Genomic DNA, 26876 nt, shown 5'->3' on the forward strand with positions numbered 1-26876 from the left:
AGGCTGCTGAAAGAATTTACTGTTTGTTTCAGCCAACACCTGAAGGTAGGGCTCCTGTCTCCCAGTCTCTGTGGGAGCCTAAGCTTGCATAAGCGCCAGTTAGCAAACCTAGAACGGTTTCGTGTGGACTAACCCCCTCCGCGCATTTTGTAAGTTTTACTTCCCCGACTGTACATAGGCCCCGCTCACCCACCTCCCTATTCCTTCATTCTCCCGGTAAAACTCCCAGTCACCTCTGTACAAATAGAAGTTGAGTTCAGTGTCACGCTGGACACTTCCCTTTTGCAATAGTATATTAACGATTAAAATCTGTTCTCACTACCTTAGTGCCCGACTTTCTTTATCTTTGACACTAGTCACTTTTATTAGCCGCGCTTTACAGATTGACGCTTAGAGAGGTTGGCAGCCTTGTCCAAAATCACACAGCAGAGCTGGGCTTTCTCCTACCCAGGTCTTCCGGTCTTCAAGAGCCTCAGAGAGCCGCGCCGGGCTCTCGGCCAATAGGCGGCGCGGTTTACGAAGGCCTGGGACTGAGCGGCAAGCTTTCAGCCGGAGAGGAGTGGGTGGTGGAGGGGCCGAGAGGCACCTTCCCAGACTGGTCCGGATGCTGCGTGCCCTGACCAGCGCCCTGCGCCTTCCGAGCCCCTGGAGGCCCCGTGAGGCCCGTGGCTGCGCCGCCAATCCCGCGGCCGCAAACCGCGAGATCCAAGTGTGCGCTCTGGCGGGTCCAGACCAAGGTAAGTGCTCTGTCCTGGGGGGCCCGGGAGGCGGCTGGGGCGAGCTCTGGCCGGCTGTCCGAGGCCGGCCCGGCGCCTGACACTGCTGCCGGGGCAGGACCCATGACCAGCGCACCCACTGACCCGGAGCAGACTGAAACTGATCTGGAGACAGCAGTGAGCGGTCCTGAAGAGAGATCTTAGTTCCCTGCCCAGGAATTGGACCTGGGTACCTGGATGAAAACCAGGAATCCTAGCCAGTAGACCACCAGCGAGCGGTTAGAGGCTAGAAGCAAAGTGGCCCTGGCTCTTTCCCCCATTTGAAAGCAAGAATGTTTCAAGGAGGCAAAAACTGTAAAAACATGTACAGAGTTTATTATTAGAGACACAGCACAACATGGGAGCGCACACAGAGAAGCAGTTTATTTATTTAAGTCAGAAGCTAGGCAGAAATACACAGAGAGAACGAGTATGGCCTTCCTCTCTAATGAGGAGGAACGCAGTAAAGAGCTGATTTAAATTACTTATATAGGACGGTCCTTCCAGGTCTTTGTTTACATTTGGCCAATTATCTTGTTTCTTTTCCACACCTGACCTGCCCTAGGGCCCTCCCCAACACGCGTGCGCAACTTTTTGCTAAGATGGATCCCACCAGAGGCCTGTGGGTGTATGTCCACACTTATTATGGGGTGGCGCCTCCTCCCTTTTTGACCCCCACGGAGCCTTCCCGCCCATGTGCAGACAGGGTAGTTTTCCTTGACCTCAGGAGTGGTCATCTTATCTCTTTATTCCAGCAGAGCTCAGCTTCTGCCACTAGCTTTGTCCTTGGATTGTCTGGGTGAGAACAAAGCTTCAGTTTTAGTCCACTTGACAAACACTAGCTGTCTGGCCCAGGGGCCTATCTATATCCTACCTCAAATCCCCCCTGAGAGACGTGAACCCCGAAGAAATCTTTATTGGGAGGATGAAGGGCAATGGTCTGTCTTCTGTAGCTTCTGCAGGCTGCAAAGGGGCTTGTAGACCCTACCTAGTTGGGGTCACGGAGCTCTCGCCCTATCTCACTAAGGGGTCCCAGGGCAACTTCTGTTGTTATTCCAGCAGGATCTGTTCCGAGGAGTGGCTGGAATCTCTGCGTCACCGTCATCTTGATGTGAAACTATTGTAATCTGGAAGAGACAAACTTAACAAGTAGATGAAAAAGGCAGGAGCCACAGTAAAGGAATTACTGCAACCAGAGGACCAAGCTGGAATAAGATCCAGGATACATTTGGTAGCATTCCTTTAACTGTGGTCCAGATATAGTCAGCACTTAGATTACCCTGTCCAAAGGAATGAAGCCATTTAGCATGGTCATATATCTTTTGATGTTCTCTTTTATTAGCCCAGTGTGATTGATGTAGGTGCAACAGACTCAGAAGTAGTTGGAAGAGTGACAACCTGAACATTAATAGACAAAATAGATCTCATTTTTTTTTTCCGGAGAATAAGCCTGAATTCCAGTCTAGACCTGGCACTTCGAGGAGACTTGTAGCCAGTAGGTTTTAACTTTTGATGTGGTATTAACATATAAACCAAAGCAGTTGTCACCATTAATAATTTTAGTGTTTCTCTAGGTATGAGAAGATGCAAGAATTTGGGCTTATAAAAACCCTTACCTGAAAATATCTAACTATCTGAAGGCCTGTTCTGCCAGTTTTTCCCGGAGCACAGAGTGCCTCATTCCTGATCTCCACCCTGAGCTCCTTTCAGGGCGTGTTGAAGGTCAGCAGCTGCAGCAGCTCCTGATTTAATCTTTGTAGAGGCAGATGGCAAGTGCCAGTTTCCACTCGGCAGGGCCCCTTCATGGCCATAAATTTGACCATGGTTTGGGGGGCATTTCATGTCCATTTTGTCCCACAGTGCTAGGAATGTTTATTTCCTCCGCTGATAGGCCACACAATGCATTGTTACTGGACTAGGCCTTGTTAGTAGTAGCCAAAAGTCTCTGGACCACCTGAGACTAGTCTAGTCTCTTATGGTCCAGGAAAATATTCCCTCTTGTTGCTTTTTCCCATACCTAGAGTTACACCATTACAATCATTAATCTTATATGGGACTATCATTTTATCAGAGGCTCAGTCACATATTTGGTAATGTACGAAATAACAATTTTGATAAGGCTGCTCAGAACCCAACGGTCTCCAGTTTCTGGAGGGACCAGGAAGAAAGAAAAGAAAAATGTTTTAATTTTACCCACAGGTGTAAATTACCAAATTGTTGTAAACCAGAAGTAGCTTGAGAAGAAGAGATTCTTTATATCTGAAAAACAAAGATTAAAAGCTAGCAATATGTCAGACAAAAAGTAATAAAAGAATTATAATCATATTTAGCAGTTCATTTAATCCCATGTAATTAATTTTTGTTCTGAGTCCAGTTTTTCCATTAGTTTTGTTGACCTTGCCTGATGATTGAGGATGATAGTTACAGTGATAGTTTTAAGAAGTTTGTGAATGTTTTGTTAAGGCTTGTATGATTTATCCAGTGAAGTGGGTGTCTTGATCACTGGAGATTGTAGAAAGTATACCGCAAGTGGAAAACACTTCTTTTTTTTTTTTTGGCTGCATTGGGTCTTTGTTGCTGCACGTGGGCTTTCTCTAGTTGTGGCGAGCAGGGGCTACTCTTCATTGCAGTGTGTGGGCTTCTCATTGCAGTGGCTTCTCTTGTTGCGGAGCATGGGCTCTAGGCGTGCAGGCTTCAGCAGTTGCAGCACGCAAACTCAGTAGTTGCGGCATGCGGACTCTAGGGCGTGTGGGCTTCAGTAGTTGTGGTACACAGGCTTAGCTGATCCACGGCATGTGGGATCTTCCCAGACCAGGGATCAAACCCATGTCCCTTGCATTGGCAGGTGGATTCTTAACCACTGTGCCACCAGGGAAGTCCCAGAAAACACATTTTTAATCTTTTATTTTTTTCATTGTGAGGGCATTAACCCTCCAGCCAGGGAAGGCTTTAACCCATCATATTAAAAAATGAGGTTTGTCAGGGAGCCGGGAAAAGCCAAGTGGCCGTCTTGGATTTCCCATAGCCCTGTTTAATTTACAGTCATTGTTTATCCATTTTATTTATTTTTTTTTTAATAAATTTATTTTATTTTTGGCTGCGCTGGGTCTTCGTTGCTGGGTGCAGGCTTTCTCTAGTTGCAGCGAGCAGGGGCTACTATTTGTTGCTGAGCGCGGGCTTCTCATTGTGGTGGCTTCTCTTTGTTGTGGAGCAGAGGCTCTAGGCACGCAGGCTTCAGTAGTTGCGGCTCGCAGGCTCTAGAGCACAGGCTCAGTAGTTGTGGCGCACAGGCTTAGTTGCTCTGCGGCATGTGGGATCTTCCTGGACCAGGGCTCGAACCTGTGTCCCCCGCATTGGCAGCCAGATTCTTAACCACTGCACCACCATGGAAGCCCCTGTTTATCCATTTTAAATTCTCTGACTTAGGAGTAGACCACTGCCATACTACAAGGACATCAGGATGGCAAAAGTCTGACAATGAGGGGTTAATCTTTGTAGAAGCAGAATGAACTTTATCTACATGTGCCATAATCTTCACAGATCATTGTGAAATAATATTTATTTACTTTAACAAAGTAACAAAAGATTTTAAAAACAAATATAAATCACTTAAATGCAAAGAAATTCACACAGTCTATTATCAAAAGCAGCATTCCAAGAAAACTTTGTTCTCTTTTATTTATTTATTTATTTATTTATTTATTTATTTATTTATTTATTTATTTTTGGCTGTGTTGGGTCTTCATTGCTGCGAGCGGGGGCTACTCTTCATTGCAGTGCACAGGCTTCTCATTGTGGTGGCTTCTCTTGTTACAGAGCACGGGCTCTAGGTGCACAGGCTTCAGTAGTTGCAGCACGCGGGCTCAGTAGTTGTGGCTCACTGGCTCTAGAGCGCAGGCTCAGTAGTTGTGGCACACAGGCTTAGTTGCTCCGCGGTATGTAGGATCTTCCTGGACCAGGGCTTGAACTCACATCCCCTGCATTGGCAGGCAGATTCTTAACCACTGCGCCACCAGGGAAGCCCAAAACTTTGTTCTCTTAACAGAGAGAGAGAACCAAATTTCAGTCTGGTACCAGCTTACTGTTAATCACAAAATTTATTTACCTAATTAAATTTAATCTAGTCTTAATCAATCTTAACAACGTACAAAATTCTATTCTCAAAGTTCCTTTTTCACAAACCTTTTATCACCTTTTGGATCCATATTAACTTGTCCCATTTTTTCCCATCCATAAACAATCAGCTCTAAGACAAAATTATTTTCCTCTTTTATTTTTTTAACAAAAAAAAATCTCCAGTCTTTATATATTTTCTTGCTGACAACAAATATCCTACTTGCTTTACACACTGAAATGCTTCCCTTGTCACTTTAGTAGCTTTGATTACATATTATAATTTTTAACCCTTAAAAAAAATCTTAACTTCTAGTGAAAACCAAGAAGAAAGCAATTGTGAACTGCTTGTCATATTGGCATTCTCTGATTAGCAAACTTAAGAGCATATTGATTAGCAAACTTAAGAGCATATTGATTGAGCATTGTTGGGTTTTGTTTGTTCGGTTGGTTGGTTTTATTTTGTTTTGTTTCTGTTTGGGGGTAGTTTTATTTGCGGGGGTGGTGCTGGGGGGTGGTGGTTGAACTTTGCATTCAGTGGTGTTACTCACACCCCGCAGTCTGCTGCTCGTTACCATCAGGGCAAGGTCCTTCTCTTGTCTTTACTTTATCCCCAGTCCAACCCCTCTAACCTTCCCTGCATTTTATGTAGCATTGTTTGTGTCCGAGTTTTAATTTACACAGAAGGCACTGTTCTAGACATCTCATATTTCTTCCTTTTTCCCACTTGATGCTAAGTTTTGAAGAGCTGCTTTGCCATATAAATCTGTTCCTTGCTCCCTGCTGTTGTATACTGCTCCCTAGTGTGCATCCCCCACTTTTGATGGACATGTAGGGGCTTCCAGTGTCCAACTACATCACTTGGTGAGAATTCTCTGGCCACGTGGGATTGCTGGTGTTAGAGAATACCCCTTACTCTCATGCTTAGTTCACTGCCAAACTGGCAATGGCGCTTGCCTTGAAATAATTATAGTTATTCTCCCAACTTTACAGATTAAGAACCTGAGGAACAGAAAGGTTAAGCAATTTGAACCAGCTCTGATTTCAAAACCTGTGTTCTCAACTATTAGGTCATCACTACCTCTTCTGGTAATTCAGTGACTCAAAACACAGACTTGTACATTAGTTAAAAAATTACCACGGGTCATAGACCTTAGGGCTCACTTGTAAAAAAGGGGAATTTTTTATCTAGAAATAACAAGCATCAGGAGATTAAGCCTCTGCCCCTGCCAGAGGGCATATAGAAGGAATGAGAAAAGGAAATCGAGGAGAAGCAGTGGAGGAGGCACGAGGAGAGGACCCACACACAGGAGAACCACCCCACCACCCCCGTTAGAAGCCACCAGTTCTGCCTTCCACTTGGCATGATGTCACCAGAGCATAGTCACATTGTGCCTGTTGTCCTTGAAAATGGGATTGTTAACCCACTCTTGGTTAACGCTTGTTAACCATTCTTCACTCTTCCTTATGGCTCTACTCCAGCTCCTTAGCTGGATGTTCAAGTTTCTCCACCACAACCTGACATTGTCACCTTATCTCTTCTACTCATGTGTTTGTTCATTTCAAGCTGTCCCACCTCAGTGTTTTGTTCTAACTATGCCCCTGACTTGGGTCCTCTTCTTTCCTCTCTACCTTTGTAAATCCTTCTGGAATTACACACACACACCCCCCCATCGTCCTTTTACATCCCTTGTGTCTGGACTTGTCTCCTCATCGGTTGTTAGCTCTTTGAGAGTGAGGATTGCTAGCCGGGTCCAGCTATTAACTTTGGCAAATTCTCTTCTTTTCTGGGCCTCAGTTTCCCCTTCTATATAGTAAGGGATTGTTAAACCAATTGGTCTCTATACTACCTTCCAGTAGTTTCTATTGACTCCCACCCACATCACCTTGTGATTCAGACCATCCAGTCAGATGTGACTCTAGGTCATCTGCGAAGGAAATCAAATCATCAGCCAGTGGTATGGGGGGATCTGGTGAGTAGAGAGGGTGCAGTGCACTACTGGGGCCCAGCAAGGGCAAGGTTCCTAGAATAGGGGCTCAGCTAAGAAGTCAGGGACCATGGCTGAGTCCTCTCTATTTCTCTGGGGCCTGGCATGTGGTAGTACAAGTTGCACATTGTCAGGTGAATGAATTAAAGCCAAAGATGCCCTGTCTGGCTCCTCAGGGCTCCCAGCTTAGATTTCTCACCTCATATGGGGCCCTAGACTTTCCCCAGCTTCTGTGCATTTTCCCTGCCCACGGTACCCACAAACTATGTTTAAGCACTTGTGGGCATCATCTCTTTTAATCTTCATTACAACCTTTTTAGTATTTCTATTTACAGATTGGGAAAGTGAAGGTCAGAAGGGTAAAGTAATTTGCCCAAGGCCATGAAGCTGGTATGTGACTGAGCTGTGACTTCAGCCAAGCACCATATTTACATTCTGAAAGAGGGAGATAGAGATGAAATATGGGAGAGAGTCAGCCAGAGAAAAAGGAAAGACAGAACAGGAAAGCAAAGAGATGAGAGGAAAGTTTCTGTCAATCCCAAGACGTCATGACTGTATTAGTTTTCTATTGCCATGTAACAAATTACCACAAACTCTGTGCTTAAAATAACACACATTTATTTTCTCATAGTTTCCGTAGGTCAGAAGTCCAGGCACAATTTAGCTGGGTTCTCTGTTTCAGGGTTTTAGCAGGCTGCAATCCATGAGCTGGTGGGGGCTGTGGTCTCATCACAGGCTCAACTGGGGAGAGATCTGCTTCCAAGTTCCTCACGCTGTTGACAGAATTCATCTCCTGTGGTTGTAGTACTGAAGTCCTGTTTTCTCGCTGTTGGCCAGGGGGCCACTCTCAGCTCCTAGAGGCTGACCACAGTACCTTGCCACACAACCCTCTCCACAGGTCCACTAGTTTCTCTAGTGTATGCTAGTAATATAGAGTCTTATATACATCATAACCTAATCACAGAAGTAACATCTCATTACCTTTGCCATATAATTAGACCTAATCTTACAAGTGATATTTTATGACCTTACCTGTATTTTCTTGGTTAGAAGCAATTCACAGGTCCTGTCCACATTCAAGGGAAGGGGATTGTGCAGGATGTGAACATGGGGGCCACTCTAAGGTCTGTCTGCCACAATGACCTTGGACCTAGACTGTTCTCCTCAGCCCTTCTGATGTGGTTTCTCTGTATCCACCACAGTTTCCCTTCCCCAAAGTTGCAGCATTTTCTCATCTGGAGAGGATCTTTGGGACATCTGAGTTCCTCAGTGGGACCTCCAGGCCTGCTGGGCTCAAAGAACTCTATGAAGGTTTCTGGGGAGGCTAAAGAAGCCCACCTAGCCTGCATGTTACAGTTCTCTGTCCTGGACCACAGTTCTCTAACTGTGGCTGGAAACCCTGTCCCTTGAGAGCCCTGAAACTTTCATTGGCCCTTCTCCGTGTCTCAGATCAACTCACACTGAGAATGCCATCTTAATAAATCCTGCTTGTTCTTCAAAGCTAAACACTCTGAGAGAAAATAATAAGGGGGCTTTGAAGCCCAAAGGATTGGTAAACACTCCTCTAGTCCATCCTGACATTTTACAGGAGGGGAGATGGCCAAGAAGGCATAAGAGTATTTGAGCCCCTGCCCAGAGCTGGTCTCTCTTCCCCACACCTGACCCAGATTTGGCAGATGAGTTGAGGCCAGAGTGAGGTGCAAGGGCCAGATTGTAGGGGGTCTTTGGGGTGGTATTAAGGATTTAGACTTAATTTTGATGAAAAGGGAGGGGAAGAATATGGTCAGATTTGGGTAAGAAGGATGACTCTGACCCAGATGAGGGAACGAAAGTGGAGGGGAAAGGGGAGGCAAGACTGAGGGCAGAGGGCCAGTTGGGGGATCCATGTAATAGAAGAAAGAGCCCACCAGGTTAGTGGCTGCAGGGAGGGATGTGAGCTGATAGGTATGAGATCTAAGAGGTTGAATTGGCCGCTTGGGAGACTGAGTAAACTTCAAGGGTGAGGAAGATGGAGGCAACATGACAGAACTCTGAGTTGATATGTCATTCGCTCACCAAAGGAGCAGGAGAAAGAGTGATCATTTTTTGACATGTTGGTCTAGATGTCAAGTGGGCAGCTGGATATTCAGGCTCGGAGCTCAGAGGAGAGCTGGACGGGTGTTCAGGGCAGTCCTGGGTGTACAGGAGGTAGGCACATGGGAGGCGTGAAGGAGAAGGGGCAGATAAGCAAGTGCAGCCCTCCTGACTCTTCTGCCTTGCCTCACGCTGCTCTCCCTTTGCTCTGAACTCCACCAGTTCTGGAAGACACTAAAAGGTGGCACAATGTGCCCCCCGCCCAAAAAAAAATGCCACATTGGTATAGGGCTTTTTTTTTTTTTTGAGCTAAAGGCACTTGAAAAAAACAGCAGATGCAAGAAGGGCATTCTAATCTCCCCTTTGCTTACTGAAAACAGGAGATAAAAACTCCCATGTGAAAGATGTCCTCCCTGAACCTGGAGAAAAGAAACATTCTTCAACAGGGAGTTGAAGCCAAGAGAATTCTGTACAAACAGACAACTGTGTACAAACAGGCCTTATCTTCCTTTAGCCTCCCACATAGTTAACTCTTCCACAACTGACATTCTTTCTTCAGCCTACTATAAAAGCATGTAGGTTCTACCATTTCTGGGGGTTTTCATTTCCTTCTGAGGGCTCTCATGTTACGTAAAACTTACACAAATTTGTGTGCTTTTCTCCTCTTAATCTGTTTGATGTTGGTTTAATTCTCAGGCCCAGCCAAAAAACATTAAGAGGCCCAGCTCTACAAACCCTATAGTACCCTGCTCTGCTATACTCAGGGCCCTCATCTGTACCACTTCCTCTGTCTGAAATGGGCTTTTCCCCACCAACACACACACACACACACACACACACTTTTGCCTGGCTGACTCCTATTCGTTCCTCAGCTCTCAGCTGAAAGGTCACTTCTTCCTCTGGGAAGTCACTGCTCACCTTCTACACTAGGGGCCTCCTCTGCCCACTCTATACCGCTCACCTCCTTGTCCTTTTTCCCCCCATGTTCTCATCACAAATAGTAATTACTGGTTGAATGTCTGTCTCCTCTGTTAGACCGTAAGATCTAAGAGGAGAAGGACTGGGTCTGCTCTGGCCTCTGACATCAGTGTCTGGTACAGAGGCCAGCATGTGTTAAATTCGTAATTGTACAAATGACTGAATAAAGAGATCTTGGATTGACCTTTCAGGAACTTCAACATTAAAAAATTGAGTACTCTCACAGAGAACAGACTTGTGGTTGCCAAGGGGGAGGAGGGGGTGGGGGAGGGATGGATTGGGAGTTCGGGGTAAGCAGATGCAAACTATTATATATAGAATGGATAAACAAGGTCCTACTGTATAGCACAGGGAAATATATTCAATATCCTGTGATAAAACATAATGGAAAAGAATAGGAAAAAGAATATATATACACCCACACACATATATATATATCTGAATCACTTTGCTGTACAGTAGCAATTAACACATTGTAAATCAACTATACTTCAATAATTTTTTTAAAAAATTAAGTAGTCTCTTACCTGTAGTATTTTTCCCATCATACCTCACTCTTCAAATGAAAATTTTTACCTATTCTCACCTTGCTCAAATGCTTCCATCTATGAGCTGCCATCTGTAATCCTATAGTACTTCATGTGCTTACTTTACTTATGACCTCATGTTATCATTTACTTGTATTAGGCTGTAAGCACCTTGAAGACAGGGGCTGTTACATAACTTATAACTCCCACAATTTATTATATATCATAGTTGTTCAATAGATACGTAAGGGTTTTTTTTTCATAGCCAATACTTGGTTTTTATTTTCAGTCTTTTTAGTTTTAGTCGTTGTACTGGGTGCTATGCTTTTCTTAAACTCTTATTTATTTGATACTAATAAAATTAAACATCTTTTCATGTGCTTATTGGCCATTTGTATGTCTTCTTTTGTGGAGTTACCTTTTTGTAAGAGTTGGGGCTTTTTAATTGAAGTATAATTGACATATAACATATTAGTTTCAGATGTACAACAAAATTCGATATTTGTATACATTGTGAAATAATCACCACAGTAAGTCTAGTTAAGATCCATCACCACACATAGTTACATTTTTTTGTATGTGATGGGAACTGTTTTTTTTTAAGTAATTTTACTTTATTTTATTTATTTATTTATTTTATTTTTGGCTGCATTGGGTCTTCGTTGCTGTGCACGGGCTTTCTCTCTAGTTGCGGTGAGCGGGGGCTACTCTTCGTTGCGGTGCGCGGGCTTCTCATTGCGGTGGCTTCTCTTGTTGTGAAGCACGGGCTCTAGGCATGCGGGCTTCAGTAGTTGTGGCACATGGGCTCAGTAGTTGTGGCTCGCGGGCTCTAGAGCGCAGGCTCAGTAATTGTGGCGCACGGACTTAGTTGCTCCACGGCATGTGGGATCTTCCTGGACCAGGGCTCGAACCCGTGTCCCCTGCATTGGCAGGCAGATTCTTAACCACTGCGCCACCAGGGAAGTCCTGTGATGGGAACTTTTAAGATGTACTCTCTTAGCAACTTTCAAATATACAATACAGTCTTGTTAACTATAGTCACCATGCTGTACGTTACATTCCCAGGACTTATTTATTATAGATATATGTTGACTAAATGAATTAAGAATTTTAAAATTGGGTAGAAGAAAACCTAGAAAAGTGCAGAGGCATCATCTGAGAGGTAGGAGGAAGACCAGGAGAACGTGGGGCCACAAGGCAGATATATGTTACTACACATCTGTCAAAACCCACTGGATGTACAACACTAAGAGTGAACCCTAATGTAAACTATGGATGTTGGGTGATAATGATGTATCCATGTAGATTAATCTTTTGTAACAAATATCCCACTCTGGTGGGGATGTTAATAGTGGGGGAGACCATGCATGTGCAGTGGGCAGGGGATTTACGGGAAGTCTCCGCATTTTCCACTCCATTTTCCTGTGAACCTAAACTGCTCTGAAAAAACTAAATCTATTAAAAAAAAAACAAAAAAAAAAGCCAAGGCAGAAAATGTTCAAGGAAGAGCATGTGTATTGTCAGCAGAGTTAACCGTTGATGAGCCTGGGACCAGGATGGAAACATGTCGCTTGGTTAGTGATGTGGTTACATTGGTCACTTTGGTGAGAATGGTTTCTGCTGAGTGACGGGGTGGGAACTAGATTGGAGAAGGCTTAAGTGAATGGAGGCAAGAAAGTGATTAACTGAGTACGGAAAACCCTTTCAAGAAGTTTGACTGTTGCGGGTAAAAGAATATCACACGGGTAGGGCAAAGGTTATTCTCTTGCCAAAGAGGACGGAATGTGAGTGTGCTCAAGCCTCTGGATTTAGTTGCTAAATCCCTGTGACAGAGGAACCTGGTCACTTGCCCCATGAGTGTCCAATCAGTGAATTCCATGCTGCAGGACACCTTACAGGTCAAATGCCCCAGGTTCTTTAATAAATAACTTCTGGGTTTTTCCTTATTGTTATTATTATTATTATTATTTTTGGCTGCATCAGGTCTTAGCTGTGGCACCCGGGATCTTCATTGCGGCGCGGGCTCTTCGTTGTGGTGCACGGACTTCTCTCTAGTTGTGGCGTGAGGGTTTTCTCTCTAGTTGTGGCGCGAAGGCTCCAGGGCGTGTGGGCTCTGTAGTTTGGGGCACGCAGGCTCTCTGGTTGAGGCTCGCAAGCTCAGTAGTTGTGGCGTGCTGGCTTAGTTGCCCCGTGGCATGTGGGATCTTAGTTCCCCGACCAGGGATCGAACCCATGTCACCTGAATTGGAAGGCGGATTCTTTACCACTGGACCACGAGGGAAGTCCCAACAAACAACTTTTGAGGGAAAGACAGGACTAGAGGCAGAACCTGAGGATTTTAACAAGCTTTTTAAAAGACACATCAATATTTTTGAAAATTAGCAAGTCTAAACTGTGAAGTCTAGAGATGCACATTTGTGTGATAAAACTAAAGAAATGCATGGAAGTGATCACCATAAAAGTCAAGAGAGTTGTTACTTTTGGGGGGAGGAGGGAACAATGAACGAGTCAGAGCACACGAGGAGGTTTCTGGGTGGTGATATTATTATAACTCATTCAGCTCAAGAGGAAGAAGTCCGGCTATGGAGAAAAGAATAACGGAGAGATACGTGAAATTGAAGAAGGGGTGTGTGGTATGTGTGTGTCTCACAATGGCAGAAGCAGGCAGGAACCACTGTGGCAGTCATTCTTGTCCCTCTCCCCATGTTGCTCCAAGGTTCACAAGCCCTTCTACTTCTTCTGTGAGGCAGAAAGGGCAAGAGTTATTCTCCCCATTTTATGGTTGGGAAAACTGAGGCCTGGGTGTGTGAGACTTGCCCCAAGTTACACTGCTCATCGAGAGTAGAGGCTGCCCAGATCCCAGGCCCCAGCCCAGGAGTGAGCAGGGCAGCTGGCTCACCCAAGGCTGCCCTGTCCCCTGCAGGAATCACTGAGATTCTGATGAACAGACCAAGCGCCCGCAATGCCCTGGGGAACGTCTTCGTTAGTGAGGTGAGAAAGGGTGGGCACGAGGGTGGGCTGGGGCTGGGTTGGGAGGTATCTGATGGTGTCTCCTCTGCAGCTGCTGGAAGCTCTGGCCCAGCTGCGGGAGGACCGGCAAGTGCGTGTCCTGATTTTCAGAAGTGGAGTGAAGGGTGTATTCTGTGCAGGTGGGTTTCCTTTCCAGCCCCTACGCCGCGGCTCAGCAGGGCTCCCCCCGGCCTGCAGGGCATTTGTGGGGTGTGGGGTCCTTAGGTCAGCTCCAGCACAGGACTCATTATTCCCATTTTAGAGATGTGAACTCAGCGGTAAAATTCCTTGCCTAGGGTTACACAGATAGTAAGAATTCAGGTTGAACTTGGCCTCTCTGACCCCCAAATCCTTGTTCTTCCTGCTGCACCACGCACTGTCTGACCCTTCACTGAGGAAATGAGGAAGCTGAGTCCAAAGACGTTCACAAGGTCTGTGGCCAAGATGGGACTCTGTGCCCCTTTGCCCACCTACAAGATCTCAGTCCATCAACAAAACTCTTCAATGTCTCTGCACCACTTGGTCCTCGCCACGCACTTCATTTCAAAGATGAGAAATGCCGCATCCCAGGCCCACAACAAGCAAATGAATGAGAGCTGAGCTGAGCTAAGAACTGGCTCTGGGGTGGCTGTGGAGAGGGCACTGGGGAGGCGGGAAGAGGCTGTGGAAGGCTAGGGTGGGAGGAGCGTGATGCTTAGGAGTTTTCAAGGAGATTTGGCTCAATCCCTAGGTCTCAGCTGTCCAGATCACGGTGACCAGCTCGGGGTCTGCCATGGCAGGATAAGTATGCGGACCAGTCTGCCTGACCCCGCTGCCCTGGCTGAGGCCCTCCTCCTTCCCTGGCCTCTTCCTCTGGTTCCACCTCTGTCTGACCTCTTCTATCATGGTCACTTCATGCCCCTGTTAGCCTCACTCCTCACTATCCCAGCTAAGGACAGGGAAGTAGGGGGGCTGCAGGAGGTCTGAATCTGCCCCTGACTTGCTCTGGAATCCTGGGCTAGTCCCTGTCACTCTCTGGGCCTCAGTTTCCCCATCTCTCACTGAGGGGCTGGAACTAATCAAAGACTTCCAAGGGCTCTCCCAACTGACTTTCGGATAATCTAAGACTTGCGAAGACTATATTCACCCCTTACTCCCGCCTCAGGCCCCTGCCATCTGGCCTTTGATGATGCCTCCATTGTCACTACTCTCACCAAGGTCCCTGCGCACCTCCATGCCACTGAGCCCTGCACTCACTTCTCAGTTCTCACCTTAACTTGACCTCTCAGCCTCCTTGGACCCCACCAACCCCTTCTGTTAAAAAAAATAATTATACAGTGATGTATGTCAATTATTTCTCAATAAAACTGGAAAAAAACACAAATTTTTATTTTATTACTATTTAACATATTTTTTGAATTGTCATAAATATATATATTACACAAAAATTTACATTTTAATCATTTTTAAGTGTAACATTCAGTGGCATTAAGTACATTCACAAGGTTATTCAACAATTACCACTGTCCATTTCCAGAAAATTTTCATCATCCCAAATAAACTTTATACCCATTAAGCAATTCCTCCCCATTCGCCCAACCCCCGGTAACCTCTGTTCTACTTTCTATCTTTACGAATTTGCCTATTCTAGGTACCTCATACAAGTGGAGTCATATATTTGTCCTTTCATGTCTGGCTTATTTCACTTAGCATAATGTCCTTCATGTTCATCCATGTTGTAGCATATTGCAGAATTTCTATCCTTTTAAAAAATGAATATTCCATTTTATATATATATAAATTTTATATATATATATATTTATTTATTTATTTTCCACATTTATTTTGTTTATCCATCTGTTGATAGACCTGGGTTGTTTATACCTTTAGGCTATTGTGATTAATACTGCTATGAACATTGGTGTGCAAATATCTGTGTGAGTCCTTGCCTTCAATTCTTTGGGGTATACACTTAGGAATAGAATGGCTGGACCATACAGTAATCCTATGTTTAACTTTTTGAGGAGCCACCAAAATATTTTTCACAACAGCTGCATCATTTTACATTCCCACTAGCAATGCATCAGGGTTCTCCACATCTATGCCAACACTTTGTTTTTGTTGTTGTTGTTTATAATCACCATCCTAATGGGTGTAAAGGGGTATCTCATTGTGGTTTTTATTTGCATTTCCCTAATGACTAACGATGTTGAGCATCTTTTCCTGTGCTTACTTACTTATCGTCTTTGGAGAAATATCTATTCAAGTCCTTTGTCCTTTGTGGGTTTTGTTTTTGGTTTTGTTTTTAGTTGTAGGAAGTCTTTATATATCCTAGATATCAATTCCTCACCAGTTATGTGATTTGCCAATATTTTCTTCCATTCGTGGGTTGTCTTTGCTCTCCTGATAGTGTCCTTTGATGCACAAAAGTTTTTAATTTTGATGAAATCCAGTCTTTTTGTTGTTGTTGCATCTCTCCTTTTTTTGACCACCACCGCCCCCCTCCCCTGGCTTCCCTAACCATGTTTTCCCGGTGTTTCTCTTTCCTCTCTGGCTGCTTCTCTTCAGATTTCCTTTGCTGGATCCTTTGACAGCCTGGGATGCAGTAACTGGTCATTTTCCAAGGGCTGTCACCCTTGCATCCGCAGGTGCAGACCTGAAGGAGCGGGAGCAGATGAGTGAGGCGGAGGTGGGGGTCTTCGTCCAGCGGCTCCGAGGCCTGATGAATGAGATTGGTGAGGGTCCTGGAGTGCAGAGGAGGAGGGCATTCTGGGGTCCTGCTGATCCCAGCCTCACCCCACCCACCACTCTCCTCTAAAGACAGAACAGTTTCTGTTGTGAGCTCTGTGGAGAGACGGATGATTCTGGGGGGTTGGGGGCAGGGAACAAGGAATTCTACAAGGGGGAGGGTGTGACGAGGGTTCAGAGGGCATTTCTCCCAGAGGGAGCCCTGGCTTCTCAGCCTTTGTGCCCTGCTGGTTATGACCCCCAACCCCTGTGCCCTCAGGGTGCAACCTGGCCTTTTCAGAGTCAGGTTTCACCACGCATGCTTTCAGGCTTTGACAATGGCTGTTCTTTTGCCTGGAATATCCCTCCTTGGCCATCTGAACTTTCTACTCATCCTTTAAGACCACCAGTGCCTCCTCCTCCAGGAAGCTGTCCCTGATCCATCCTCCAAGCTTCCTTTATCAGAGCACTGATTACCTGGGTCATCACTGCCTGTTTACAGGTCTGCCTTCCCCACGTCTGATTCAGTTGTGTTCCCAGCACTCAGTATGGGGCTTGGCACACAGAATGAGAAGGGAGTGCAAAAAGGCTGGTCCCAGGGAGGCCAGCAGGAGATTACCCTGCCCATCTCCCCACTCCCGATAGCCAGCTGATCGCACAACTCTCCCCAGTGGGAAAACCAACTTCTAAGATAACATGGCTGAGGTACCAGGTAAGGTCCCCAAACCTGGGACCAATGAAGCCCTCTGTCCCAACCAGTTAGCTCCTCCCCTCCCTGAAACACTGTCCTGGTCCTGCCAGGGCCTCGCAGGCTGAGCCTTTCTTCATCTCCACAGCAGCCTTCCCTGCGCCCACCATTGCAGCTATGGATGGGTTTGCCTTAGGTGGAGGCCTGGAACTGGCCCTGGCCTGTGACCTCCGAGTGGCAGGTACTGGGCACGGGGAGAGGTGGGGTAGGGTGGGGAAGGAAGAGTGAAACAGGCTAATTCTGGGGATTCTGCAGTCAGCCACTGCTCTTGGCTTTCCAAGCAGCCACAGAACTAAAGGCAAGGTGGGGGACAGGGAGTTCAGGCAGCAGCTGGTTCCCCTCCTGGCCTAGCCCGACTGCGGCAGTACCCATCCTTCTCAGAGTCAGCTGCCCTCAGCTCAGGACTGCTCCTACCAACCCCAGAGCAACTGCTAACGTGGCAGCAAAAAGAACATAGAGAGGGAAGGCTGGGGGCAAAGACTAACTGTTCAACCTTCCAGTTCTGTCCAAGCCAGCTTTTTCCATCTCGTTTTGGGCAAAGATGAGCCGTGGGGGCAGTCTGTCACCTGCCCAGCTAATCACAAACACGCCTGGGCAAGAACACTGCCCTCTGGTTCATTGGCACCTGAAAAGGTTTGCGTTACTAGTTCAGAGAAATTGAGCTTTGAAGAGTGGAGGGAGGGGAGGATGAAGATAATCGATCACTTTTTAACCTTCCTGTCTTGGTGGTTAGGTGCGCCCTTCTTGGAGGCAATCAGAGAATGTCTGAGTGCCATCACGGTGCTACTCTCTTCCCCTCATTGCTTTCTCCCACCACCCAGGAAGAACATTTTTTTAAAAATGTGTAACCCCAGGCATAGAGGGAGTTTATATCTACAAGATGCGTATCGAAGAGAAGGCATCAAAATACCAGGTCAGGTCACAGCCCCGACTCTGCTTCTCACCTGCCTATGTTTAGGGCAACTAACTTGCAGGGTGTGGTGGATAGGAGGGTGACCGTAAACTCCTCCCTCCCGTACTGCATGCTTCAGCTGGCCTGTGCTGAGGGAATTCAGGAGAAGCCTGTGTGGTGGGACACCTCAAGGAGGGCTTCTCAGAGGAAGCAGAACTGGGGAAAGAGGGTGTGGACCGGAATACAGGAAAATTTCAGGCTGACAAAAAGCTGGGAAAAATAACTGGTGAAAGCAGGAGTCAGTGACACTCTAGGCCAAACCTGAGCTAAGCATGCGTGAGACAGAGAAGCCATTAACTTACAAATAGGTATTGCACACCTTCTAGGAACCCTTTCCTTGTTCTAAGCACCATTACCTCACTTAATCCTTAGCAGCTCTCTGAAGTAGGCAGAAGAGGGGTATTCGTCTTTTTCCCACCCGTGAGGTTCAGAAAGGGTAAGAGACTTGCCTGGTGAGTAGGGGAGGTAGGATGAGTGCCTGGGCCTGCTGACTTCCAGGCTAGGGCTCTTCCAAAGGCAGCATCTGGAGGAGTCTGGCTGTGGCCACACCACGAGGGAAGTGGCTGGCTGGAGGAGTGAGCAGAGCCCACAGGCTGTATCTCTTCTCCTTGGGGATCGGCGCTGGAAGGTAGGGTGGGGGCTTCATTCTGTTTTGTTTAAGCAGCTTCCTCAGCTGTCATGGGGCTGATTGAGACCACCCGAGGACTCCTCCCAGGAGCAGGTAACTTCAACCCACAGCATCCATCCTTCTTTACCTGTTCAACTCCACTCTATCCAGCATAATTCCTTACTTTCCTCTTTTGCCCTATGTTCTGGCCTCTGCCCTGCCAGCCTAACTCAGTCTGCTCTTCTGAGGTCTTGGCTGACTCCCAGCCTGGGCCTTCTCTGGCCTCCCACTTCCCATGCAGATTCACCACCCCTACTCCATCCTGGCAGGAGGGACTCAGAGGCTGCCTCGATGCCTGGGGGTGGCCCTGGCGAAGGAGCTCATCTTCACAGGCCGACGACTGAGCGGGGCACAGGCCCAGGCTCTGGGGCTGGTGAACCATGCCGTGGCCCAGAATGAGGAGGGCAACGCCGCCTACCACCGGGCACGAGCACTGGCCCAGGAGATCCTGCCCCAGGTTTGGTGATTGCCCAGCACAGGAAGGCCTGTGCCATAGGGGATGCACGTGTGGAGAGGCCAGGGGGCAACGGTGTCTCGTGCAGCCACATAAGATCCATTTACCCACATTTATAAAATTAACCCTCTTTGGAGTTTTAGCATCCATTCAGCCATCCAGTAAATTAAATCAGATTTTAAGTTAAAATGAAAATTAAGTTCTGAGGGACTGGAATCAAAATAGGCTTGAAAATCCTCAGGATAGCACTGTAAAACAGAACTTCCTGAGATGATATAAACATCCTCTACCTGTGCTGTCCACTAAGGCAGCCACTAGCCACATTATTTAAATTAAAATTAAAATTTTAGTTTCTCAATTACACTTGCCACATTTCAAATGCCAATAGCCACATGTGGCTATTGGCTACTGTATTGTACAGTACTGCATTAAAATGTCCCAAAATTGAAAAAGCAAGATTCTAAAGCAGATAAAGAACTACAAGCTCAACTTTCCGACCATACTACACGGTGGAAAAGTGCTTGAAATACGTGATGTAGGACGTGTTAAGATCCATTAATTTTTTAAAATCCTCAAATAGCCTATGAGCATAGTCTCCCAAAAGGTTTAGAGACCCAGGGAGTAGGTTTAGGCCCTGCCTACATGTAATCTCCAAGTACCTGAGAGGCTCTGCTGGCTTCTCACTCCTCTAAGAGGACCCAGAGGGAGGTCCCAAGTTTCCGCAAAGATATGCAAGCAGCTGAAATGGAGCTAGGTTTTGCTAATTTAGAATACTGACTTAGCCCATACGGAGCATCTCATCCATCCGACACAATCCTAGGTACTTTAATAGTGTCCCAAAATCAACAATCCAGTTGAGCTGATTATCCCCATTGTATCTATGCTATAACAGACCCAGAAAGGTTAAGTGACTGTTCATCAAGGTCAAAGAAAGTGACTGCAATACTAGAAAGAAAAACAGTAACTGGTATTTTGGCATTAATTTTGCATAATGCAGAATATAATACAAAAACTGGTATTTTATTTTAAAGAGTGCAGAACATGTACGATTTTTTAAAAAAACAAATAATGCATTTCAAATACAAAAAATTACAGACGTTACAAAACGAAGTTAAAATATAAGACTATAAAAATGTTAACCAGGGGCTTCCTTGGTGGCGCAGTGGTTGAGAATCTGCCTGCTAATGCAGGGGACACGGGTTCGAGCCCTGGTCTGGGAAGATCCCACATGCCACGGAGCAACTGGGCCCGTGAGCCACAACTACTGAGCCTGCGCGTCTGGAGCCTGTGCTCCGCAACAAGAGAGGCCGAGATAGTGAAGAGGCCCGCGCACCGCGATGAAGAGTGGCCCCCGCTTGCCGCAACTAGAGGAAGCCCTCGCACAGAAACGAAGACCCAACACAGCCAAAAATAAATATAATAAATAAATAAATAAAAGATTACTATTAAAAAAAAGAAATTCTAAAAAAAAAAAAAATGTTAACCATACTCTATCATTTTAATATTATTAACAGAGAAAAGTATTTGAATTAATCATGAAAAGTAAAAAAGAGGTATTTTATTTTGGAAAAAAAATACTGTCTTCCTTAAATAATCCTGCCTCTTTTTATAACTTTGAGGTCTTCTTTGAGGGCAGAGACTATAAAAAACTGATAGCGAATTTGGTTTAAAAGAAAGCATTTGTTTTGTCTTCATTTCTTCTTTTTATTGATAGTTTCATCACATACAAATGGAGAGTCTGATGCTGTTAATTTTAATGCTGTCATGTTTCTGTTATAGCTGGTCAGAAAGTCTCTGAACTAATACAAAACTCTGAATGACTCAGGATAGTAGCTAATTACACTTCCACAGAGGGGGCCTATCCAGCAAGACTTGTAGACTACAGGGCTTACCTTTTTGCATAAACTAAATAACTGGGTCTTTGAGCTTGATCTCAAGATGATTCAGGCTTCAGATTTTTCAATATATTGAAATAACGGTATTCTACTAATATAATTACTAGTATTTCAGTATTTAAAAGCAGCTTTGTATACCAAAACACGAGCATACCAAAAATTAGTACTAAAATCACTAATGCAAATGCTAGGACATTTTGATGCAACCTGAAAAACGAATCTGTAACTTCCAGCTGAGTAACTGGGTGCCAAGGATGAAAGGGTTCTTGGATGGGGTGAGCACAAGGGGGTGGTGTGGTAGATGGCTGCCCTCTAGCGGACAAACTACTAAAACTAGGGAGTCAAGTGGCTGCAGAGATTAGAGCCCAGAAAAAACTGTCAATAAACACAAGGTCCACAACTTAACACTCAGATCTTCCCTTTAAATAATAAACATATCTTATCCTTTGAATATGGATTTGGCTACGTTTTCCACTTGAACAACAAAGGGATGGAACATACTGTGGCCAGTGTGACTGACTGTTCTCATTTCCAAATAATATGAAATGATCATATTTCTAGTAATTCATACACACACACACACACACCCAGTGCACCCTTGAACAACACAGGTTTGAACTGTGCAGGTTCACTTAATACGTGGATTTTTTTCAGCTAAATACATACTACAGTACTATACGATCCGAGGTTGGTTGAGTTCGCGGATGCAGAACTCTATAGGGAAGGCTGGCTGTAAAGTTATGCGCAGATTTTCCACTGCATGGATGGTCAGTACCCGTAACCTCTGGGCTGTTCAAGGGTCAACTACCTATATATATGTATATGTATATACACATACACACACACATACATACACACACACTCAGAAACATAAATGTGTGTTTTCAACACAGTACAACATAGCTATGTAGTTTTTAATTTTCTGTGATGAGAAATCAGTAGTTAAATAACATATTCATGACAAGCAAATCAAATAGAACAGAAGAATAAGAAGGACATAAAGTAAAAATCAAAAGTAGGGTGACCCTGTTTACCTGGGGCTGTCCAGGTTCAACGTGAAAGTCCCAAGTCCTAATAACCCTTCAGTCACTGTCAAACCGGGACAGGTGGTCACCAAAACATCGCTCAATTCCCCAATCCCTGTCCCCAGAGATGACCACTGTTAACAGTTTGCACACTCTTCCAGAAATATTCATTGTATGTACAATATAAATTATGCACATATACTCACATATCTAAATGACTCTAAATTCTTTTTAGGATGGTTTAGGGGACAAAGAACACACCTTTACAGGCTAATCCAATTCTAACAGACATTTTAAAAACATGAAATTAAAATATGCATAGAAAAGAATTCAAGCAGTATAGAAAAGTATAAAACAAAAAAGTGACGTTCTCCATTCTCTTGATCCTTCTCCCCAAAGGCACATCATACCAACACCTTTTACACAAATGGAATAATATACACACCAGTATGCACCTTTCTTTTTTACCTACTACGTTGGAGAGTTTCCCATTTCAGCACATACTTATCAACCCCATTCTTTTAAACAGCTGCACACTTTTTCATTCATGGTATGGATGTGCCATCATTTAACCAGTACTCTAATGAGGAACATCATGCTGCTTACACCTTTATGCTCCTGAAAAATAGCTGGAGTGAATAACTTTGTACATCTTAGTGTACTTCTGGAAGTGCACCTGCAGGGTAGATGCCTACATGGAGTTACAACATGAAAGAGCATGTGCATCTAATTTGCCAGTTCTTGTCAAACTGCCTTCCCGAAGCATTGTACCAATTTACTCTCCTATCAATTATGTATGCAAATACCTGTTTCCTAAATCTCAGCTATAATGGGCATTACCAACACTTTACAATTTACCTAGTCTGAGGTGAAAAGGAGCACCTCACGGTTCTGATTTACATTTCTTTAAAAGTAAAGCTGAGCGTACCTTGTGCCTGTATTTCTTTTCTGTGAACTAACTTTTCATACTGTTGTGAATGTTAAAAAAATATTATACCAGCTTTTTGTTAAGGAAATTCTTCTGTCACAGTATCACAAATATATTTTCCCAGTTTTTGATTTTTGTCTTTTATTTGTGGTATTTTTCACAGTCTGAAGTTCTTCATTTTTATGTAGCTAGCTTTTTTATTTATGGCTTCTATGCTAACAGACTTTTTAAATCATTCTTTTTCTGATAAAGTCTTACTTACAAAAACTTCAAATAATATGAATAATACAGGAGGCAAAAGCACTCCTTGCCTGGAAGTGGGGCTGGGGATGGAGTGCCAGGCCTGCTGTGGCACAAGCTAACTGGAAGCAAGGCCAGTGAGGCAAAGACGGCCACTTGGATGCTCTTGCAAAATGCCCCCTCAGGATTTCAACCCAGGCCTGTCAGACTCCAAAGCCCAAGTTCCTAATCTTGACCTTTCTTCACCTTACTGGGGGAAAACTTGCTTGCAGTGGAGGCTTGAGATGAGAGGGGTAGAGGAAGGGAGCAGCAGTGGGACAGGTGACTGGGAATCAGATCTAAGCTTCACCACTGACTCACTGGACAAACGTGGCCAAGTGCTTCACCACCCTGAGCCTCAAGTAAACATGGCACCATCCTGGAAGGATGGATAGCACCATTTGATCATTAGAGAAGTCTGTGGGTGGGAAAGTATTTGGAAAATGTCGTACATGTTGGAGGGATGGATTAAATGACAAGAACCCCAGATGGTCAGGAATGGGAGGGTCAGGGATCAGTTAGGCTTCCTCCATTACAGAAAAGGAACATCAGCTGAGAAGTAGCAGGTACTAAAACTAACGAAACTTAACACTGTCAGTATAACAGCTGGATCTCTATGCAGACCTCTTCCCCCACCGTGGAGCTGTGTGCCCAACTATGAGCACTGATCCCCTCCTCAACCAAGCTTTTTCTTTTCCCTAGGCCCCCATTGCTGTGCAGCTGGGCAAAGTAGCCATTGACCGAGGAACAGAGGTGAGAGGGTTTTGGGTTGGAACTTGGGTCCCACTAAAGTCAGTGGGGTGGCTGGGAGGTGGTGCTTTCATGGCAAACAGATGGACAGCACAGCTGGAAAGAACTCGGGAGCTGGACTCTTCTAACAGACTTAGAGTCTGACCTCTCTCTTTGTGCCTTACTTTTATCTACCTACAAAATGAAGTTTGGCCAGGTGATATTCCAAATGACATTTTATCCTCATCTCTGTCCCTTGGAGAGAGAAGGAAATTGAGCTTCAGAAAGGGTAAGACTTATCCAGGGTCACAGAACAAGCGAGTAAAGCAAGAGCCCAGGTCTGCGTGGCTCCCAGTCCACGTTCTCGGGTTTGTGTTGGTGTCAGTAACGTGGCCTCGTGGACCGGGCTCAGGTGTGGTGCCTTGGCTGCAGCTAACCCGTCCTAGACATCAACTTATTCATTCATTCATCACACACTGAACCTAGACCTGAACTGGGACACAGAAATGAGTCGAATATGGTCACTGCCCTCAAGGTGGGGAGGGGGACAGACACAAATCACTAATAAAAGGTCAAGGGTACCAAGCAGACACCCTGGAGAGGTTAGAGCTGCACTGGCCATGTGGCTACTGGCTACGGTATTGGACAGTGCTGAGTTGGAGAATGTTTTCTAGAATTGGGGCTTAGGGTGGATGAGAATTCCAAAAAATAGGGAAAAGTGTGAGGAAAAACACAGAGGTGTATAAATAAGCAACTTGACAGAACAGGATGAAGGGATGAGTGAGACAACATAGCATGGAGGTTAGGGGTATGGGCTCTGGTGCTGGACCATCTGGGTTCAAAGACCTGCTTTTCCACATACTGTTGTGCCCTTAGACAAAACATTCCACCTTTCTATGCCTCAGATTTTTCAGCTGTATAGTAGGGAAAATAATGCCTGTTGTGAAAGGTACTTCTCTTAGAATAGTGCTTGTAAGTGGTAGTAATAGCAAGTACTGGGCAGTACAGGCTGGGAAGTTGCCAGGGGCCGAGTCATAAAGGCCTTAGTCCTCAGGGCAATGGGAAGCCAGCAAAGTTCACTAATAGGGGTGACAGGAGGCATGGGGAGGCAGCCAGATGGCAAGGAGGGAACACTGGCTGTGCAAGCACAGCTCAGGCACACCCTCCTCAGCTCTACAGGTTATGTGTAATCCTCTCCACTGTTCTCACAGCCCGCATTCGTCCCAGCACTGTGTCACCACTGTTATGAATGGTATTCCCTCTCCAGGTAGGGGATTCCTTATCATCTCATCTCTCTTCATATGGGCTGGCATACAGTAAGCCTCAATAATTCTTTGCTGGAAGAATCCATAATCAGTAAGAAGTGGTGTAGGAAGTAGGGGCAAGCTGGCGCCCAGTGCTGATGGAGATGGGCAAGGTCAGGCTGATCCAGGCACAACTTCTTTCTTGCAGGTGGACATTGCATCAGGGATGGCCATTGAAGGGATATGCTATGCCCAGGTATGTGTCTGCCACCAGTCCTGCATGCTTGTAGCAGAGGCCGGGCCAGAGTGGGGGCCCTTAAGTACTATATGACCAATTCAGGAGGTTCCTCCCAACCCAGAGAGTCAGTCTTTGTGCCATTCCTTCCTCAGTTAGCCTGGGGTGATCCCAGGGGAGCCACACTGCTCCTCTCTGGGACTGTTTCCTCAGCCATCTAATGGTGGTGTATCCTGCTCTACTTGGGTGCCCAGAGAATCACAGAGGAACTTGAGAGAGAAGAATAGCAGCTTACGCGATCTCTGTACCAGTGGCTACTGTAGAGGCCAGGCTGGAGTGGGACATCAAAGCCTTGGTTTTCACCTGTAGGCTGTGTGTGTTCGATGGTGGGGCAATAAACCTGGGGCTGACCTATTTAGCCCCTCACTCCTGGGTGAGTCAAAAATATTAATCTCCAGGTTAACAAATAACGAAAATACTCCTAAACAGGGGGTCCTGGGACTTGTAGGACGTAGTGTGAACCAACTACACATCAGGATTCAAAGCCAGAGTTCTTACCGCAAAGCCTAATCTATCTTCTCTACTGAGTAGCCTCATTTCAGACTGCTGCACGACACTGTGAGCTCTCTGGAGGCATGCAAGCTGTGTGCAAAGAGAGGCTAGTGTGACAGGCCTCGGGTGCTGAAGAGGCAGCCTGCCTTCCCCAGGAGACCAAGGAGCCATCGAGGCCCATACTGTTGTGTGGCCCAACACCGGAGTCCAGAGGCAGTGAAAGACTTGGATTCTGTCCTTGTCATGCGTTGAACAAGCTTGAGCGAGTACTGGTGTCTGGTCCTGCTCCCACAGACTAATACCTTGTATGTTGTTTCAGAACATCCCGACCCGGGATCGGCTGGAAGGCATGGCTGCCTTCAGGGAGAAGCGGCCCCCTAGATTTGTTGGCGAGTGACTTCCTTTGAACCTTAAGCATGGGAGATGCGCACCTTACAGGGCAGGATCCAGAAGGAAAATGTGCAGCGTGCCCGCCCTCATCATTTCACCTCTCTAGGGTTCAGTTTCCTCACAAGGACAATGATCGATATAAAATGACTGGCACGGTGCCTGGCACTAAGGTGCTGACTATGCCACCTACTGCTACCTTCGTCATTCCTCACCCAGGCTAGACAATCACTGGCGTCGGGTTGGCTTTGGAGAATACCTGTCTCTCCCTAGTAGAACGATCAACTAAGGACAAAACAGACCCCTCTGGGCCTTTATATCACTGGCACTCAAGCCTGACCTCTGCATCTCAGTTATTAGGTGCTCACCAGAGATGACAGGAGGTTGTAAGAACCACCCCCCAACTGCCCTGTTTCTTCCTCTGTACAACAGAGATAATAAGGAAACCCTGGTAGTGGTTGAATAGGCCCAGCTCTCTGCCGGTTACTCACTGTGTGCCTCAGCCTCCTCATCTATAATGAAACTGTTGGGAGGACTAAAAAAATAATAAAACACCTGATGTTCAATAAACGTGAGTTATTATTCATGTACAGTTTTCTTTTAAGAACCAGATGAAATCATGGCTGTGAAAA

General features: G+C 45.7%; 1 protein-coding gene across 5 annotated transcripts; it reads left to right on the forward strand.

The window, feature by feature from the left end:
* The first annotated feature begins 240 nt into the window (after positions 1 to 240).
* Positions 241 to 26814, forward strand: ECHDC2 (enoyl-CoA hydratase domain containing 2). 5 transcript variants are annotated; one of them, XM_082371597.1, is made up of 11 exons: positions 241 to 737; positions 13358 to 13425; positions 13496 to 13583; positions 14174 to 14227; positions 16071 to 16157; positions 16989 to 17078; positions 18511 to 18570; positions 18786 to 18973; positions 23800 to 23850; positions 25279 to 25326; positions 26177 to 26814. In XM_082371597.1, the coding sequence occupies exons 1-11, from the start codon at positions 605 to 607 to the stop codon at positions 26252 to 26254; spliced, it is 945 nt and encodes a 314-aa protein (XP_082227723.1). In that variant the 5' UTR covers positions 241 to 604; the 3' UTR covers positions 26255 to 26814. The 5 variants fall into 5 exon arrangements, with proteins under 5 accessions (XP_082227723.1, XP_082227721.1, XP_082227722.1 ...); XM_082371595.1 differs by having other exon boundaries at positions 272 to 737; positions 16986 to 17078; XM_082371596.1 differs by having other exon boundaries at positions 286 to 737; positions 16986 to 17078; positions 18514 to 18570.
* Positions 26815 to 26876: the final 62 nt, after the last annotated feature.

This window comes from Balaenoptera borealis (assembly GCF_965194805.1).
Source record: "Balaenoptera borealis genome assembly, chromosome: 1".
Classification (NCBI taxonomy): domain Eukaryota; kingdom Metazoa; phylum Chordata; class Mammalia; order Artiodactyla; family Balaenopteridae; genus Balaenoptera; species Balaenoptera borealis.

Excerpts from the sequence above, each read along its gene's own strand:
- ECHDC2 (XM_082371595.1), top strand. The coding sequence starts at position 605 with ATGCTGCGTGCCCTGACCAGCGCCCTGCGCCTTCCGAGCCCCTGGAGG. Across the intron at positions 738-13,357 it reads TCTGGCGGGTCCAGACCAAG|GAATCACTGAGATTCTGATG; the intron begins GTAAGTGCTCTG and ends TGTCCCCTGCAG. Across the intron at positions 18,571-18,785 it reads AGGACTCCTCCCAGGAGCAG|GAGGGACTCAGAGGCTGCCT; the intron begins GTAACTTCAACC and ends CCATCCTGGCAG.